Consider the following 18,443-nt stretch of genomic DNA (forward strand, 5'->3'; position numbering starts at 1 on the left):
GAGGGCATCAGCATTATCATATCAGCTTATTACTGTCCACTGCTGAACATAAGCCTCCCCTTTGGGTGTTTTTGCTAGTAGTTGCCACGATTGGTAGGCGGATTGGCAACCGCTGTTAGTCTGGTGATATTTTAAGACGGACGCTGCTGCTCATCCGTCGATTATTAAATTCCCTTAGTTATCGTTTCTGACATACACGGGAAAGGAAGAGTTGGCCTATTCTATGCCGGGACCACATGGTTAGAATCTAAAATAGGAGGTTCGAATTCCCTGTCGTTTTTCTACTCACTTTTTTTGGAATATAGAAAATTTGGGGAGAAAGGGATTGTTAGTAATGGAGACTGAGAATCCCATTGCTAACAATATACTGCGTAGAGATGTTGCATCTCTGTGCATCTTCTACCGAATTTATCATGGGGAGTGCTCTGAAGAATTGTTCGGATTGATACCCGTTGCTAATTTTCACCATCGTACAACCCGCCATAAACTAAAATTTCATCCCAACCATCTGGACGAGTGGCGGTCCTCCACCGTGCGTTTTTCAAGACACTTTCTCCCACGCACAACCACTCTTTGGAATTAACTTCCAGCGGCAGTACTTCTGAACCGATACGACAACATAACCTTCAAGAAAAGAGCATATTTCTTTTTAAAAGGCCGGCAGCACACCTGCAATGCCGTAGGTGTTGTGGGTGATCATGGGCGGCGGTAGTCACTTACCATCAGTTGAGCCGCATGCTCGTTTGCCCCCTGTGTTGTAAAAAAAAATACCCAACCAGGTCTACCTCCTTGCGGTTCTCCCTGGAAACTATCATGGTCAATTCCTGATGAATTTATTATGATAGGCTAATTGGCCTGTTTTCATTCTCATCGATCACCCTTCACTGGTACTCCGCCAGCGTATCCCGTTAGCGCAGGCGGGGTTACCATTTTCATCCAACAAAAAAAAATATATATAAAAAATTTGTATTATATATTGTACACATATCTTTTTTATTGTCTTTGTTCATACAACGGTAAGCTGAGAATAGCGACTCACGTGATACGCATAAAATTCATGAAGATTTTCTGTGTAGGTTCGAAATATGAAAAATTGTATGTAACGTTAATAAATAGGATGAAAAATAAGGCGTTTATTTATAGCATCCTTTGCATTTGTACAAATATTTTTTACTAACTTTGATAGAAAATAGTCATTCTTTTCTCCATTCTATGGAGATTTTTTTTTTTATACAACTTAGAATGGCAAACAAGCTGACGGCCCACCTGATGGAAAGTGGTAACCGTCGCCTACAGACATGAGCAGTACCATGGACATAACAGAGTGTACTGTTTCGCCCATGATACATCCTATGGGTTGCCATTCCTAAGGACTCAGATGTTATTCCTCTGTATCCAGTAAATTCACGCCATATCCCACCCTTCAAACCGGAACACAGCCATGCAAACACAGCTGCTTCACGGTTGAAACACGAATGGGATACAGGTACCCAAGCAATCGACTTTTGTACAAAGTGTCCCTCTGGTAAATTAGAATTAGAAGTCTTACAAAATATAATCGTAAAATATTGATATTGAAAATCCTGTGAACACCTTATTTTTTGTAATATCAAGTATCAGGATTTTCGGGAATAACAATTATTAGTTTTACTAGTTGACTATAGATATACTAATAGATGGCGTTGTACGTACTATGATAAACATCATAATACCTACAACGCCATCTATTAAAAATATTACGAACTAGCGAACCCTTACAATATTTCTTATTTTAAATTTTTCATCTGAATTTTATATATTTATATATTAAATATATTTTATATATACTTACTTTTTATATATTTTGCTTTTTTTCTGTATACGCATTCTTTTATCTCTTTTAACTGTGTATGTCTGTTGTTATTCGTGTGCTGTAAAGAATGCAAATAAATTATCTATCTATATGTGAGAGAAAAGACTGTATGCTGGTATGGAAACACGGTGTTTTTAGAAAGATAATTTAATTATAAAAAATATCCAAAGCTAACCAAGGGAGCAAAAAGCGAACGAAACAAAAACTAAACTGACATTAACTTCGAATCACAAACAAAAACCTCTTTTTAATAAAATTAAAAAAGGGGGAAAGGGATTGTTAGTAATGGAGACTGATAATCCCATTGCTAGCAATATACCCAACCAGGTCGACCTCCTCGCGGTTCCCCCTGGAAACTATCATGGTTAATTCCTGATGAATTCATCATGATGGGCTAACTGGCCTGTTTTCATTCTCATCTATCACCCTTCACTGGTGCTCCACCAGCGTATACCGTTAGCGCAGGCGGGGTTACCATACCATTTTCACCCATCAAAAAAAAAAGGTGCGTCGTGCACACTATCTTTCTTTAGAGTTTGCCCATTTTTTTTTACTTTATACTATATCTTTGTATTATAGCGAATAAAAAAAAAAAATTCAAGTCGGCCAACGAACTGTAATTGATTTCTGTTAATATATATTTCGTAAAATTTCCAATTACAAAGTACGCAGTAGGCAAGAATAATGTTTACGTTACATGCACGAGGCGAGGGAGCTGTAAAACGTTCGTTATGTGTTACCCCAGTGCTACCCCATCCTGCCCCATAGCCTACGGTTCCTTCACATTTCTAATTCCTTTAATTACGCTTGCATAGTATATTTAATAACGATAACCTTGGGGGGAAAGGGATTATTAGTAATAGAGACTGAGAATCCCATTGCTAGCAATATACCCAACCTGGTCGACCACCTCGCGGTTCTCCCTGGAAACTATCATGGTTAATTTCTGATGAATTCATCATGATGGGCTTACTGGCCTGTTTTCATTCTCATCTATCACCCTTCACTGGTGCTCCGCCAGCGTATCCCGTTAGCGCAGGCGGGGTTGCCATACGATTTTCACCCATCAAAAAAAATAATAATAACCTGGGACTGCGTCATGGGTATTCTTCTCTAGAAATCTATCCGATTCTACGGGTATGCGACGCCGGCCTCCCGAGCCGCTGCAGTGTCCCAGTCCTTTCCGCAACTGCAGTGTCCCCCCCTTTTCTTTCCCACATAAGTCCTTTATTCCTTTTATTTACTGATTTTCCTTTTCAACGTTCTCTTCTTTTTTTCCTCAATCCTTTCCTCCAAACCGTCGGTGGCGGAGACCACCAACAAATGCATTTCCAAAGAGGGTTGATGTCAGGCAGGCGGACAGTCGTAAAATTATAAGCCAAATCCTTTAGTAATATGAATAAAACCATATTACGCCGACCCCAAATAATAATTGAGATAAGGGTAGGAAGATGATGAAGAACGTGAGACTATGTGGTTCCGCCATAGAATAGGCCACCCCTTCTTTTCCGGGGGGTAAGGGATTGTTAGTAATGGGGTCAAATAGTCCCATTACTAGTAATATACCCTGACAGGTCGACCTCCACGTGTTTCTCTCTGGAAACCATCGTGGCTAATTCTAGTTGAATTCGTCAGGATAGGCTAACTGACCTGTTTTCATCCTCATTAGCCAGCTATCACTGGTGCCACGCCAGTGTATACCGATAGCGCAGGCGGGGTTACCATACCATTATCACCCTTTAAAAAAAATCCTTCTTTTCCCCTAGGTGTCATAAGAGGCGCCTAATAGAGGTCGAGGGACGAGCAGCAGCGTCCTTTTTAAAACATCTCTAAAGTCTAACTACGGTTGCCAATCCGCCTGTTAAGTGTGGCAACTACTGGCAAACGCCCCCAAGGGGGAGGCTTATGTCCAGCAGTGGACAGTTAAGGCTGGTATGACTATCATCATATCAGATGATTAAGCTGTTAAGGCATTAATATCAATTGTTTTCTCAGTGTAATATTTTCTTGTAATTGTTTGTATCTATAATAAGCTTACTATTGCAATCTTATGGAGGAAACAATAAAGAGTATCTATTTATTTTGTAAATATATTTAGACTCTACAGGTTGGGGAATGTATGCACTAGATTGTTTGACTTTTGGGCAGAAAAAATGTGCGGCAACGGTGGCGGTGCGCGGTCAGTGTGTGACGCGCCGCTAGTTGTACACAAATTCGGAATATCTTTTCTTTTATCGGAAAGGATGTATACTTACAGATTGGTAGCAGAGAAAAATTAATAGAAACAGTTGAGTAGTTTCGTTTTAAAATAAAAATAACTGGATTTATCACAATTGAAATAGGGATTTTTTGTGAAACACAAAACCTCTTACGACACCCACGGGAAAGGAAGGGTTGATCAATTCTATTTTGAGATCACACGGCCACAAATCAGTTCACATTTGGCAAATAATGTCGAGTAACATATTAATTAGTAATATAACAAGATAAAAACATGCACAGAATAAAAACTTGGACGTTTGCCGTTCTTCAGAGACGATGATAACCCTTCGGTCCCGGTTCTTAGACAGATAATTAAGTTCTTAGATAGTCGAGTGCTTCGGTCTACGTAAAATCTCCAACAGTATGTTTCGGAGATGCATTTCAAATTAGGGTTGTAAAATTTGTTTGCATTTTTTTTTATTCTTTTCAACGTGTACAACGGGTTTGATAGTCCACATTATTAACAATCCCTTCCCCCCTAGCAGGCAGGTAGGCAATCTCAGTTAGGTTTTGGTAATGATTTAAGAGTTGTTGCCCATAAATCTCGTCCATAAAATTTCTCTTAGTCCCCACTCACATTCAATGTCACATATTTAAATTAACCCTGTTCGCCGCACTATATTAAATTTCTAGCTTTGACTTCCACGAGACAGGCTTTGCGTAGTGTGGGCTCATAGTTATATTGTACTACAGGCTAATTTTGTTTAAGGAAATAATGTTATTATTATTATTACTTACGACACCCACAGGAAAGGAAGAGGTGGCCCATTCTATGCTGGCACCAAACGGCACACGTAGTGCAAAAATCACTTTTTGTAATTTATCACCAGTGGCAAACGTCCAAGTTTTTATTCTGTGCATGTTTTTATCTTGTTATATTACTAATTAATATGTTACTCGACATTATTTGCCAAATGTGAACTGATTTGTGGCCGTGTGATCTCAAAATAGAATTGATCAACCCTTCCTTTCCCGTGGGTGTCGTAAGAGGTTTTGTGTTTCACAAAAAATCCCTATTTCAATTGTGATAAATCCAGTTATTTTTATTTTAAAACGAAACTACTCAACTGTTTCTATTAATTTTTCTCTGCTACCAATCTGTAAGTATACATCCTTTCCGATAAAAGAAAAGATATTCCGAATTTGTGTACAACTAGCGGCGCGTCACACACTGACCGCGCACCGCCACCGTTGCCGCACATTTTTTCTGCCCAAAAGTCAAACAATCTAGTGCATACATTCCCCAACCTGTAGAGTCTAAATATATTTACAAAATAAATAGATACTCTTTATTGTTTCCTCCATAAGATTGCAATAGTAAGCTTATTATAGATACAAACAATTACAAGAAAATATTACACTGAGAAAACAATTGATATTAATGCCTTAACAGCTTAATCATCTGATATGATGATAGTCATACCAGCCTTAACTGTCCACTGCTGGACATAAGCCTCCCCCTTGGGGGCGTTTGCCAGTAGTTGCCACACTTAACAGGCGGATTGGCAACCGCAGTTAGACTTTAGAGATGTTTTAAAAAGGACGCTGCTGCCCATCTATCGCCCTCTATTAGCGCCTCTTATGACGCCTAGGGGAAAAGGATTTTTTTTAAAAGGTGATAATGGTATCGTAACCTCGTCTGCGCTATCGGTATACACTGGCGGGGCACCAGTAATAGATGTCTAATGAGGATGAAAACAGGTCAGTTAGCCTATCCTGACGAATTCAACTAGAATTAGCCACGATGGTTTCCAGAGAGAAACACGTGGAGGTCGACCTGTCAGGGTATATTACTAGTAATGGGACTATTTGACCCCATTACACATAGTCTCACGTTCTTCATCATCTTCCTATCCTTATCCCAATTATTATTTGGGGTCGGCGTAATATGGTTTTATTAATATTACTAAAGGATTTGGCTTATAATTATACGACTGGCCGCCTGCCTGACGTCAACCCTCTTTAGGAATGCATTTGTTGGTGGTTTCCGCCACCGACAGTTTGGAGGAAAGGATTGAGGGAAAAAGGAAGAGAATGTTGGAAATGGGTAAAGGAAATTAGTAAATGAGAGGAATAAGGGACTTATGTAGGGAAAGGAGAGGAGGGATTGCAGTTGCGGAAAGGACTGGGACACTGCAGCGGCTCGGGAGGCCAGGCTCGCATACCCGTATTCCCTTATTCTAGAATCAGACAGATTTTTAAAGAGGAACATCCCTGACGCAGTCCCAGGTTATCGTTATTAAATATGCTATGCAAGCGTAATTAAAGGAATTAGAAATGAGAAGGCACCGTAGGCTATGGGGCAAGTTGGGGTAGCACTGGGGTAACACATAATGAACGTTTTACAGCTCCCTCGCCTCATACATGTAACGTAAACATTATTCTTGCCTACTGCGTACTTTGTAATTGGAAATTTTACGAAATATATGTTAACAGATATCAATTACAGTTCGGTGGGCTCATAGTTATATTGTACTACAGGCTATATTTGTTTAAGGAAATAATGTTATTATTATTATTACTTACGACACCCACAGGAAAGGAAGAGGTGGCCCATTCTATGCTGGCACCAAACGGCACACGTAGTGCAAAAATCACTTTTTGTAATTTATCACCAGTGATAAATCACAAAAAGTGATTTTTCTACACAATGACCGCTACTTAGTGCTATTGAGAGTGAAATATGAATTATGGTTTACAGGGCGAGTGAATTGGCACTTTAGTGCAACGTGATAAAGTCCAAATATAAATTTAATAATTTTTTTTATAGGCAATGACACTGTGATAATCAGATGTACTAATTAAAGTAATTCATGACGTAATTAATACTATGTTGCGACTGTAATTGGAATTAAAGTGATAAGGAATTGTTTTGATTGATCGTTAAAATTTTAATTAATAAATAATTAAATTTTTATTTATTCGCTAATTTTTAGTTTCCACTAACAATATGTGTCAATGCAAATCAATGAAATTTATATTTCAAAATAAAACTTTGCTACAGGAGTCCAACAGCACCGGAAATGGAACCTCTGCCTTTGAAATGGCCAACAGAGAGCGTCACTTTCTACATACAGTCGGAACACAATATTGTACCGATGTGATGTACGGATACTTTGAAATATTCAAGTGAATCGTACGTTACATACAGGACAGCATTTAAAATGGTAAACGTTAGAAGATTTTTGGTAAATATATTTTACACTTTATTGCACCAAGTAAAGGAAATAATAAATATAATAAAAATAATAAATATAGTAAATACTAATGAGAAATGATACAAAAGGCAGTCTTATCGTTAAGCAATCTCTTCCAGATAACCTTTGGCTAGGAGATATTGAGAAAAGAAATAAAGATAAAGGGTGACGCACTAATATGTATAAATTAATATATATACATAAACATACACAAACTTAAAAGCACACATACAACGGGAGACAATGAAACTGAAAAATAAAAAGTGATCACGTTTACACTTTATTGAATCAAGTAAAGAAAATAATAAATACAGTAAACATAAGCAATCTAGGGGGAAAGGGATTGTTAGTAATGGAGATTGAGAATCCCATTGCTAGCAATATACCCAGCCAGGTCGACCTCCTCGCGGTTCCCCCTGGAAACTATCATGGTTAATTTCTGATGAATTCATCATGATGGGCTAACTGGCCTGTTTTCATTCTCATCTATCGCCCTTCACTGGTGCTCCGCCAGCGTATCCCGTTAGCGCAGGCGGGGTTACCATACCATTTTCACCCATCAAAACAAAAAAAAAAACATAAGCAATCTCTTCCAGACAACCTTTGGGTAGAGTACATACATAATTAAAGTTATGTTATGTCTTTATTCTTGTGACTTGTGTGTATTTTTCATTATTTTGCGTTAACAGTGACTTTACTTATATAACCGTGACGAATAGTAGCACATATGTTTGTTTTTAAGTCAAATAATAATACTTGAAGGTTATTTAAAATCATAATATCAAATAAGAGGAAAGATTTAATGTTTTTGTATTTTATTTTTTAATTTTGACAAAAATTCACATCTCCCCTCTTAAGGAGAGGAGATGGCAACTAACCCCCGCAGAAGCACAGTCGGCCGGGGTTTAGGGCCCCAGGGAGAGAAACCGGCGTACAATGCGGGCAGAATCTAAAAGCGCTTAGTGCATCTTTCCTGGGAGTGAACCGCCTCGGGATCCCAACCGTCTGAGATGTTGTTCCAGACTAGTTGGGATAAGAGCGTTCACCGTATTTTATTTGTTATTATGTCAGCCGTAAACTGCCCACTGCTGGACATGGGGCTCCCTTTATTGGGGAGTTTAGGCAGTAGCTGCCACGCTTGGTAGGCGGGTTTTTAGTGGATTTGCCCATAATTAGCAACACACCCTATCAGGTCGACCTTCACGCGGTTCCCCTTAGAAACTATCATTATATATTCTTGTAGAATTCTTTACGATGGGCTAACTGACCTGCTTCATCCTCACCTATCATCCTTCACTGGTGCCCCGCCAGTATATACTATTAGCGCAGGCGGGGTTATCATTTCATTATCATCTTTAAAAACAAAAAGTTCTGACAGCGTATATCGCTAGCAATTGGACTAGTAGTACGCATAACAATTCCTTCACCCTAAATGTTAGTATTAATATTTATGTTTGTATTTATATTTATTTTTATTTAGCCACCCGTCATACACAAGCATAACCTTTCATACAAACACACACTGCACCTACTTGGTCACGTACCCGTAAGTGTAGTATGTTTTATCAGAACACGAAACTCGTTTTTTTTTTTAATTTTTTAAACAAACTACAAAACGACTTTACTCCAACCTCGATAACTCAGCTGTTTCTGGTCCGATCGACTTAAAATTTCGACACGTTTCAAGCACTCTAGAAAAACCTGGTTACTGGTTAACGAGCGCCATCTCTGGGTTAGTCTCGGGACTTATTGATCCATGTGTTAATTACCAGAGCTAAAAGAAATTTAAAACACAAGTATAATAATAATAACATTTTCTTTATTATAGATTACAAAGATCCATTTTTGTTAGTACCAATTGACTTAAACTATGTTAGTAGGAAAAAAAAAAATACAAAAATCATTTTATGGCCACTATAATAATTTTGACCCACAATGAGAGGATCGGACTATCGTATTTATTACACAATGCCCACAGAATGCTATAATATCAAATTGTATGCGTAATAAATGCCATGCTGATTATTAAATAGTAATGACCTTAAAGAGGTGTGACCAGACGGGTTATAGTGATTGATAACATATCTTTGAGTACCTACAATGTATCACTGTTATAATATATCGAACATTTTGCTAGTGGCGTTCAAAGAGTAGGTACAAACATAATGTTGCGATAGTGTCAAATTTTTCGTATAAATATTTTTGTTAAGAATTCCTTACTATTTCTGTGATATATAATTAACATAATGGAATGTTTTTTTTTTAATTAAAACCGGTACGTAGTTTATTTTTATATATTTTACTAGCGACCCGCCCCGGCTTCGCGCGAGTTACACATTACATCACGTCACATTAGAAACCTCTAAATTTATCAGTGTTTCTCTACAATATTATGCATGCATTATACATATAAACCTTCCTCTTGAATCACTTTAATTTACTGGGTACAGAGGAATAACACCTGAGTCCTCAGGAATGGCAACGCATGGGGGTTATCATGGGCGAAACAGTATACTCTGTTATGTCCATGGTACTGCTCATGTCTATAGGCGACGGTTACCACTTTCCATCAGGTGGGCCGTCAGCTTGTTTGCCATTATAAGTTGCATAAAAAAAAGTAAGGATTGTTTATTCTCATAAGTTACGAGACATCTTGCCTAATTCGAATCCTATTTTGATAATACTTTCAATAGAGTATACTATTGTTTTAAACTTGCATTACTTGACAATTTTTTTTACAACTAGCGGCCCGTTCAACGTCATACGGGTGGACATTTTCACATTTAAAAAAGTGGGCATTAAGTCTGCACACGCGACGGAAGCTTAAAAATGGAGTAACATCTTCCGTTTTCCCAACATTTCCCTTCACTGCTCTGCTCCTATTGATCGTAGCGTGATGAAAAGTATACTATAACCTGCCCAGGAGTATGAAGAATAATTGTACCAAGTTTCGTTAAAATCCGTCGAGTAGTTTTTGTTTCTTTAACGAACATACAGAGAGACAGACAGACAAAAATTTTACTAATTACATTTCTGGCATCAGTATCGATCACTAATCACCCGCTGATAGTTATCTTAGAAACATATTCCATGTACAGAATTGACCTCTCTACAGATTTATTATAAGTATAGAAGATTGGTGCGTTTTCAACAGAACTTGTTACTTTTTGAGTTTGTTGTTTTTGAGTGTCTATTCTGTTTAATTATTTTATTTCATTCATCATCATCATCATCATATATATTGAAAAATATTTTTTTCCTTTCCCATGACTATCGTAGCCGACTAAGCGAGGGCGAGGGATGGGCAGCAGTATTCCTCTAAAAACATAATGAAAGTCTAACTGCGGTTACTAATCCACCTGCCAGGGGGAAAAGGAATTGTTAGCAATGGAGTTTGACAGCCCCATTGCTAGCAATATGCCTTATCAGGTCGACCTCCAGGTGGTTCCCCCTGGAAACCATCGTGAACAATTCTTGTTGAATTCATCACGATGGGCTAACTGACCTACTTCATCCTCATCTATCATCCTTCACTGGTGTCCCACCGGTGTATACCGATAGCGCGGGTGGGGTTACCATTCCATTATCATCCATTAAAAATAATCCATCTGCCAAGCGTGTTAATTTTTTAATTTTTATTTATACTATAAATTTTTTATATAATTATTATAGCTTTTTTTTATACAACTTAGAATGGCAAACAAGCTGACGGCCCACCTAATGGAAAGTGGTAACCGTCGCCTATAGACATGAGCAGTACCGTGGACATAACAGAGTATACTGTTTCGCCCATGATACCTCCCATGCGTTGCCATTCCTGAGGACTCTTTGAGGATTCTGAGGAGCTATGTTCAGCAATGGGCAGTTAACGGCTGGTACAATAGAATAAAAGATTACAATATTTAACAATCGCTTGGTAATTCCGGTTTGGGTCAAGTGAACACAGAAACTGCTTCGAAGTCAGGCGGTCAGAATGGATGAATGAATGAATGAGTATACTTTATTTGCATTATACAATATAGGAAATAAGCAAGACAATTTACAAGCACAACGATACAATTGTATAAGTACAGTAAGGCGGTCTTATTGCTGAGAGCAATCTTTTCAAGACGACCTTAGGGTGATGGACTAATTGTTGTACAAGTAGGTATGATAGTGCTTTATAATTAAAAAAAGCATCTTTTGCAAATTAAAAATATATAAAAATTATATACATATATACACACACATATATACATACATATACATATATATACATACACATACATATATACACAATCAATGGTAAATAGTAATAGTGTACGTCAGACTATTAAGGTGATGGAAAAATATTAGAATTAGCATATTTATTTTTAAAATCACACGTGTTTGTACCTATATGTACTTATTTGTATATTTCATTAGCAACACCGTTATATAAGTGCTTAATTAATGAATTAACGACACAAACAAGTATCCTTTGAAAGTAAATTTACAATTTAGTGCCGATATATTTTTATCAGAGGGTGACTTTGTACAAAAGTCGTTTGCTTGGGCACCTCTGTCCCATTCGTGTTTCAACCGTGAAGCAGTTGTGTTCGCATGGCTGTGTTTCGGTTTTGAAGAGTGGAATATGGTAATGAATTTACAGGGTACAGAAGAACATCTGAGTCCTCATGAATGGCAACGCATGGTGGGTATCATGGGCGAAATAGCATACTCTGTTATGTACATAATATTGCTCATGTCTATAGGCGACGGTTACCACTTTCCATTAGGTTTGCCATTCTAAGTTGTATAAAAAAAAGTAATTTTACAATTTAGTGTCAATATATTTTTATAGTGTGGACGTCGACCTGGTTGGGTATATTGCTAGCAATGGGATTCTCATTCTTCATCACTAACAATCCCTTACCCCCCTATCCTTCTCAGGTGTATGAAATCGTCACCGAGTATCTACATGACATGTAGATGACCACACATGCTAGATATCGTCAGTGGTCACTGCTTGAGATGGTACATGTGAAGTGGGTGGTGCTGTGGTCGCTGTGGGCAGCGCGGGTGGTGCGGCAACCAACAGCGACGGTGCGCGTCTCTGGAGGGTTGTTGCGTGGTTCCATCGCACCAGCGGGCACGCATACTGAATATTATGGTGTACCATATTCTATTATCGGTCCTGAACATAGATTTAAGGTAGTTTATCTCTATTTTTTAAGTAATTTAGAACGTCAAACCAGCTGACGGTCCACCAGATGGAAAGCGGTAACCGTCACCTATAGACATGGATAGCAACGTGGATCTAATACAATATACTGTGACGTTATCACTCATGTGTTTCCAGTCTTCGGGAATAAGGTATAGAAAGAAAGAAAGAGGAAAAAAAATAGCTTTATTAAGCGGTATAATGTCTATGTACCCAATAATTTTTGTGTTTCTACCTTAAAGATTTGATTTAAGGCATATACACAAAATGACAACCTAAGTACATAAAATAAATATACAAGATACATAAAATGATTGATCTTTGCACGTGATAATCCTTATAAACAATATAAACATACTAATTTGAAAAGATGTTGAAATGTTTGTACTAATTCATGTTTAAAAGACTAAATGGATTTGCATGAAATTTAGTATTTTGGGTGAACTATATCAAAAATTCTCCGTGTGGTCCCGGCATGGAATAGGCCACCCCCGTGGATGTTGTAAGAGGTGACTAAGGGAGGGCAAGGGATGGGCTGCAGCGTCCCTTTTCAATTTCTCCAAATTGTAACTGCTGTTGCCAATCCGCCTGCAAAGCGTGGCAACTACTGGCAAAACATCACCAAAGGAGAGGCTTATGTTCAGCAGTGGACAGTTAAAGGCTGGTATGATCACGATGACGATACGTAAAATAAATATAAGTGTATGTATAAAGAACCTTCTTCGTTTGGATGTCATTTAAAAGTTATAAAAAATATTATAAATAATCTAAGATATGTAACAACGGATAAATGTGAATGTTCCCATATGCGAAACGTGACCAAAAAGTTCTCGTATTCTGTGTAGATAATATCTTCCATCGTATCAGCTTCGTGCAGGCGTAGCTCTGCTTTGCTCTTCTATGTAATATAATTTCCCATTTAAAGAGTTTGTTCCACAACAACGAGTTTAATATTAAAGAATTTTCTATGGGAATAACACGGGAGGGAACCTTATCGGTTGCAAGAAGAATAAAATTAATAATTTATATAATAAAATTGTAATTAGGCGATGTCTATACATTTTTTTTTTATGCAACTTAGAATGGCAAACAAGCTGACACCTGATAGAAAGTGGAAACCCTCGCCTAAAGATGGTGGAATGCAATCCATATTTATGATACGTAGTTAGTGTTAATGTTTAAACGATCCTAATTTCTTTTTACATTTTAGGCACCAGGACCAGAGACAAAGTGGCAGGGAGTTTATGAGGCCATCAATGAGAACATAAAATGTCAACAAAACGCCTACATAGGAGCACCTTTCATAATCGGAAAAGAAAACTGTTTGATTTTAAATGTATATACACCGTTAAATACTAATTCTAATAGTTTATTACCTGTGATGGTGTTCATTCATGGGGGAGGGTTTTTCGAAGGATCTTCCGGTCCGTTTTTGTATGGCCCACAATATATTGTTAGCAAGGGAGTTATATTAGTGACTATTAATTATCGCCTTAATATCCAAGGCAATTTGTGCTTACGAATAAAAGAAGCTCCCGGTAATCCAGGAATGAAGGATCAAGTAGCAGCTTTGAAATGGGTCCAGAGAAATATTAAAGTGTTCGGAGGGGATCCAGACAACGTTACGTTGTTCGGTGAAAGTGCTGGCGCAGCGTCCGTTTCCTACCATGTACTTTCTCCGATGTCAAAAGGTTTATTTCACAAAGCGATATTACAAAGTGGATCTTCACTTAGTGCTTGGGCTTACCAATATAGGCCAGTGTACATGGCCAGTTTATTGGCCAAAACAATGGGATATATAACGCAAGATCCTTACAAGCTTTATGAAATATTTTCAAACAAATCTGACGCTGAATTGATTGTCACAAGGGTGCCAAGAAAAGAAGGCAATCAAATCATATCAGAGATACTGTACACACCGTGTGTCGAAGATGTTTTAGAAGGAGTGGAGCCATTTTTAACAGAACTGCCGTATGATGCTTTAAAACATGGTAGATATAATAAAGTTCCCATGATAATAGGTGCGAATAATGAAGAAGGATATCTATTTATGGGAATGGAAAACGATACGTCCATTAACAAAGTAACAATTGAGAGATCTTTGCCAAAAGATATGGTGATACTTAATGAAAGAGAGCGGAAGGACGTGGCTGAGAAACTTAGAAAAATGTATATGGGTGACGATGTTGTATCGAGAGAAACAGAAATAAAGCTCTCAAGGTTTACTGGTGAGGTGTATATAAATTACCCGTCGTTAGAAGAAACTAATTTAATAGCAAATACTAGTGATAAGCCAGTGTATAGTTATTTATTCAGTTACGGCGGTTGGAGGAACATCGCCAAGTTATTTTCAGGGAAGAACATATCTAAGGCACCTGGGGCTGCTCACGCTGACGATTTATTTTATTTATTCAGTCAAACGTTGATATCATCATTGTTTGAAACTGAAATGATCAATAAAATGACATCGTTGTGGACAAATTTTGCAAAATATGGGTGAGTAACTTTTGGTCAATGTATACTACAGTTTGTTTCAATAGAACTTAAAGGGGAGGGGGAAGGGATTGTTAGCAATGGAGTTTGACAGCCCCATTGCTAGCAATATGCCTTATTAGGTTGACCTCCACGTGGTTCCCCCTGGAAACCATCGTGAACAATTCTTGTTGAATTCGTCACGACGGGCTAACTGACCTACTTCATCCTCATCTATCATCCTTCACTGGTGCCCCGCCGGTGTAAACCGATAGCGCGGGTGGGCTTACCATTCTATTATCATCCATTAAAAAAAAATTGAACTTAAAGAAAATATAAACAAATAATTAATTGTATTAATAAAAAAAATCGATCAATTGAGTAAATATTTCTCTTTGTTAGTAACATAATTTAGAGAGTGTTCCTGTGATAATTTCAACAAAACTTACTTACCTTTTCATTAAGTTATATTGAAACAAATTATATTTATAAATATCATTTCATCATCGTCACCATTTCAGCCATTATCCATCCACTGCTGGACATAAGCCTCCTCCATAGACTGCAATAAAGAACGGTCCTGAGCCACCTGCGTCCACTCCTTCTCTGCAATGCATTTGTGGTCATTATTCCATTTAGGGGGGGGGGGCGTGTCCTACACTGCGTTTGCCCGTACGGGATCACCACTCAAGAACCATTTTTCTCCATCGTTTGTCGGTTTTTCGAGCTGTGTGACCAGCCTATTGCCACTACAGTTTGGCTAATATATCAATATTATATATGACAATTTGTAACGATGAGTAATAGTCAATAACGTCTAAACGATCGAAAGTTTTGGGGCAAAATCAGTTATTTTGGTTAAAAAATTAAACTACTGATCTGATTTTGATAAAATTTCTATAGAAACAATCTGTAAATATATGCTTTTAGATAAAAAATAATTTTCCAAACCGGTTTACAACTGACGGAGTTATGAAGTAGAAAAATATAACCGATCGAAGAATTTCCTTAATTTTGTTAAAGTTGGTTTTTAACAAATTTTTAGTCGATTTTAAAAACTCTTTCGACTATATAAAACTATTATTATCAATAAGGATTTAATATTTTATTAAAAGAAAAAAAAAAAACAGTGAGAAGTCGAGACGTGTCGCTAGTGTTAAATAAATATATATTATTTTTCATACAAATGAAAACGCTATTTTTCGCTGAGCAAAATCAACTTTTTTTTGTAAGACATTGATTTGACATTATTATTAAAAGAATGTTTATCGTACATAACCTTTAATTATTGGGTAATTAAATAATTATTTACAAATTATAAGAATGACCTTTAGCTTTAATGTTTGGACTGCAACAGTAATTTTATTGATAAAGTTCGTACTGTAATTGTCGCTAAATACTCTTTAGACATGACTATTTGATTACAAACTTGTGTAAATAGTTTTTAAACAAATAAAAAAAAAGGGAACATTTTTCCATTCGAAGGGAACATTCGTCTATGATTAATTTGTGTATACCGTGAAGCAGTTGTGTTTGCATGGCTGTGTTTAGGTTTGAAGGGTGGGATATGGCGTGAATTTACAGGGTACAGAGGAATAACACCTGAGTCCTCAGGAATGGCAATGTATAGGGGGTATCATGGGCGAAACATTATACTCTGTTATGTCCACGGCACTGCTCATGTCTATAGGCGACGGTTACCACTTTCCATCAGGTGGGCTGTCAGCTTGTTTGCCATTCTAAGTTGTATAGAAAAAAAATACAAAAATCTTTCCTTCTTATTAATATCAGTGTAATAATAGTAGGTAAAGGTAAGTATATTTCTTTACTTATATACTTTGTTGTTAACAGGAATCCAACGCCGCCCGGGTTGGACACCCTGCCAGTGAGATGGCCACCCGTGGACACTGCGGCCCCCGTCACATTGAACATTGACTCTGAGTTTAGTATTATACCAATGTGGTACAGGGATAGTCTTAAAATCTTGAAAGAATTGTACACAATGTATAGAAGAAGAGAGTAGAAAAATTTAAATATGTATTTAAAAATAATATTATTTAATTCACTGTTTTTGGGTTGTGACTTCTTGATGAAACCTCATTATATTGATTATAAATTATTGTATTTTACATTTTAAATAATATTATAATATTAGTTAATAACAGGCATGCGTGTGTGCGTGCGTGCGTGTGTGCGTGCGTGTGTGCGTGCGTGCGTGCGTGTGTGCGTGCGTGCGTGCGTGTGTGTGTGTGTGCGTGCGTGTGTGCGTGTGTGTGTGTGTGTATGTGCGTGCGTGTGTGTGTGTGTGTGTTTGTGTAGTGACGAGTACCTACAGGATATTTTGATATAATGTCAGGCGTAGCAACCTGCGGAGGGAGACCCTCCGCAGTTTGCTACGCCTCATAAGATGCATGTTATATACTATATTGCAAATTTCATAATGTGCAATGCTATTGTAGTCATAGATAAAAAGTGTGTGTGTGGGGGGGGGGGGAAACATTATTAGTTATGCAGACTGCCAATCTCGTTGCATTTTATATTCATGTTATATTAATTTATATTTTTTTTTCATATCATATTATATTAATTATTTAATATTTTATTATTTTATTACATAATATTTTTTTTAATATTTTATAAAGGAATTAATATAATAATTAATTATATTATTATTTATTTATATAATTATTATATTAATTAATTATATTAATTATTATATTAATTCCTCTGTACCCAGTAAATTCACGCCATATCCCACCTTTCAAACCGAAACACAGCCATGCAAACACAACTGCTTCACGGTTGAAACATGAATGGGACAGAGGTACCCAAGCAATCGACTTTTGTACAAAGTCTACCTCTGGTATACCTGCAATACCAGAGGTATTACGCGCGCGTTGCCGACCCTGAAGAAACCTCTTTACCCCCCTTTTGAAGAACCCCATGCTGTAGTCTCTTGGGAAAACCTCAGCAGGGAGCTTTCTCTACCAGTCATTCTTATCTTCTCATTCACTTATCACCTCTTTTATTTTGCTATTATCATTTATATATTTAATTTTATATATCTCTATATAGTTTACAAATGTCTAAACTGTCAAAACAATCACCCAAATGTCTCCAAGCCCATTTAATTTGTTTTCCTTAACAGTTTCATTATTTCGAAATTTCTCGAAGCAAAACTTTTTTACCCTAAACATTGCGAAAAAATACCACCCACTCTGGCAACTCTGAATGCGAGTTACAACAGTAAGGTGTAAGGTGGTATTGATACCATTCTATTCAGTTTGCAACTAAATTTCCGGTCGGCCAATGTAAGCCGCTTACGTCGCTGCCTCTAGACCCCGTCGTCAATGAGGACCGAATGAATGAACGAGTGAGTGGAACTATACGCTTTAATCCGTCCTTTTGGTGGATGAACGGTTTTAAGGTAAGCCCCTGGTAAATAGAGAATTTGACCGGGTTTTGACGAGCGCCACCG

At 37.4% G+C, this 18,443-nt stretch overlaps 1 protein-coding gene across 3 annotated transcripts; it reads left to right on the forward strand.

Moving 5' to 3' along the window:
- Window positions 1-9,423: 9,423 nt before the first annotated feature.
- LOC113522005 (esterase FE4-like) lies at window positions 9,424-17,084 on the forward strand. Of its 3 annotated transcripts, none has more exons than XM_026907717.3 (4): window positions 9,424-9,586; window positions 12,223-12,483; window positions 13,704-14,989; window positions 16,817-17,084. In XM_026907717.3, the coding sequence occupies exons 2-4, from the start codon at window positions 12,262-12,264 to the stop codon at window positions 16,986-16,988; spliced, it is 1,680 nt and encodes a 559-aa protein (XP_026763518.2). In that variant the 5' UTR covers window positions 9,424-9,586; window positions 12,223-12,261; the 3' UTR covers window positions 16,989-17,084. The 3 variants fall into 3 exon arrangements, with proteins under 3 accessions (XP_026763518.2, XP_031765824.2, XP_026763519.2); XM_031909964.2 differs by lacking the exon at window positions 9,424-9,586 and adding an exon at window positions 11,327-11,458; XM_026907718.3 differs by lacking the exon at window positions 9,424-9,586 and adding an exon at window positions 11,329-11,454.
- Window positions 17,085-18,443: the final 1,359 nt, after the last annotated feature.

Source organism: Galleria mellonella, unplaced genomic scaffold (genome assembly GCF_026898425.1).
Source record: "Galleria mellonella isolate WM207_F2 unplaced genomic scaffold, CSIRO_AGI_GalMel_v1 utg63, whole genome shotgun sequence".
Lineage (NCBI taxonomy): Eukaryota > Metazoa > Arthropoda > Insecta > Lepidoptera > Pyralidae > Galleria > Galleria mellonella.

Excerpts from the sequence above, each read along its gene's own strand:
- LOC113522005 (XM_026907717.3), top strand. The coding sequence starts at position 12,262 with ATGACCACACATGCTAGATATCGTCAGTGGTCACTGCTTGAGATGGTA. Across the intron at positions 12,484-13,703 it reads GTCCTGAACATAGATTTAAG|GCACCAGGACCAGAGACAAA; the intron begins GTAGTTTATCTC and ends TTTACATTTTAG. Across the intron at positions 14,990-16,816 it reads ACAAATTTTGCAAAATATGG|GAATCCAACGCCGCCCGGGT; the intron begins GTGAGTAACTTT and ends TGTTGTTAACAG.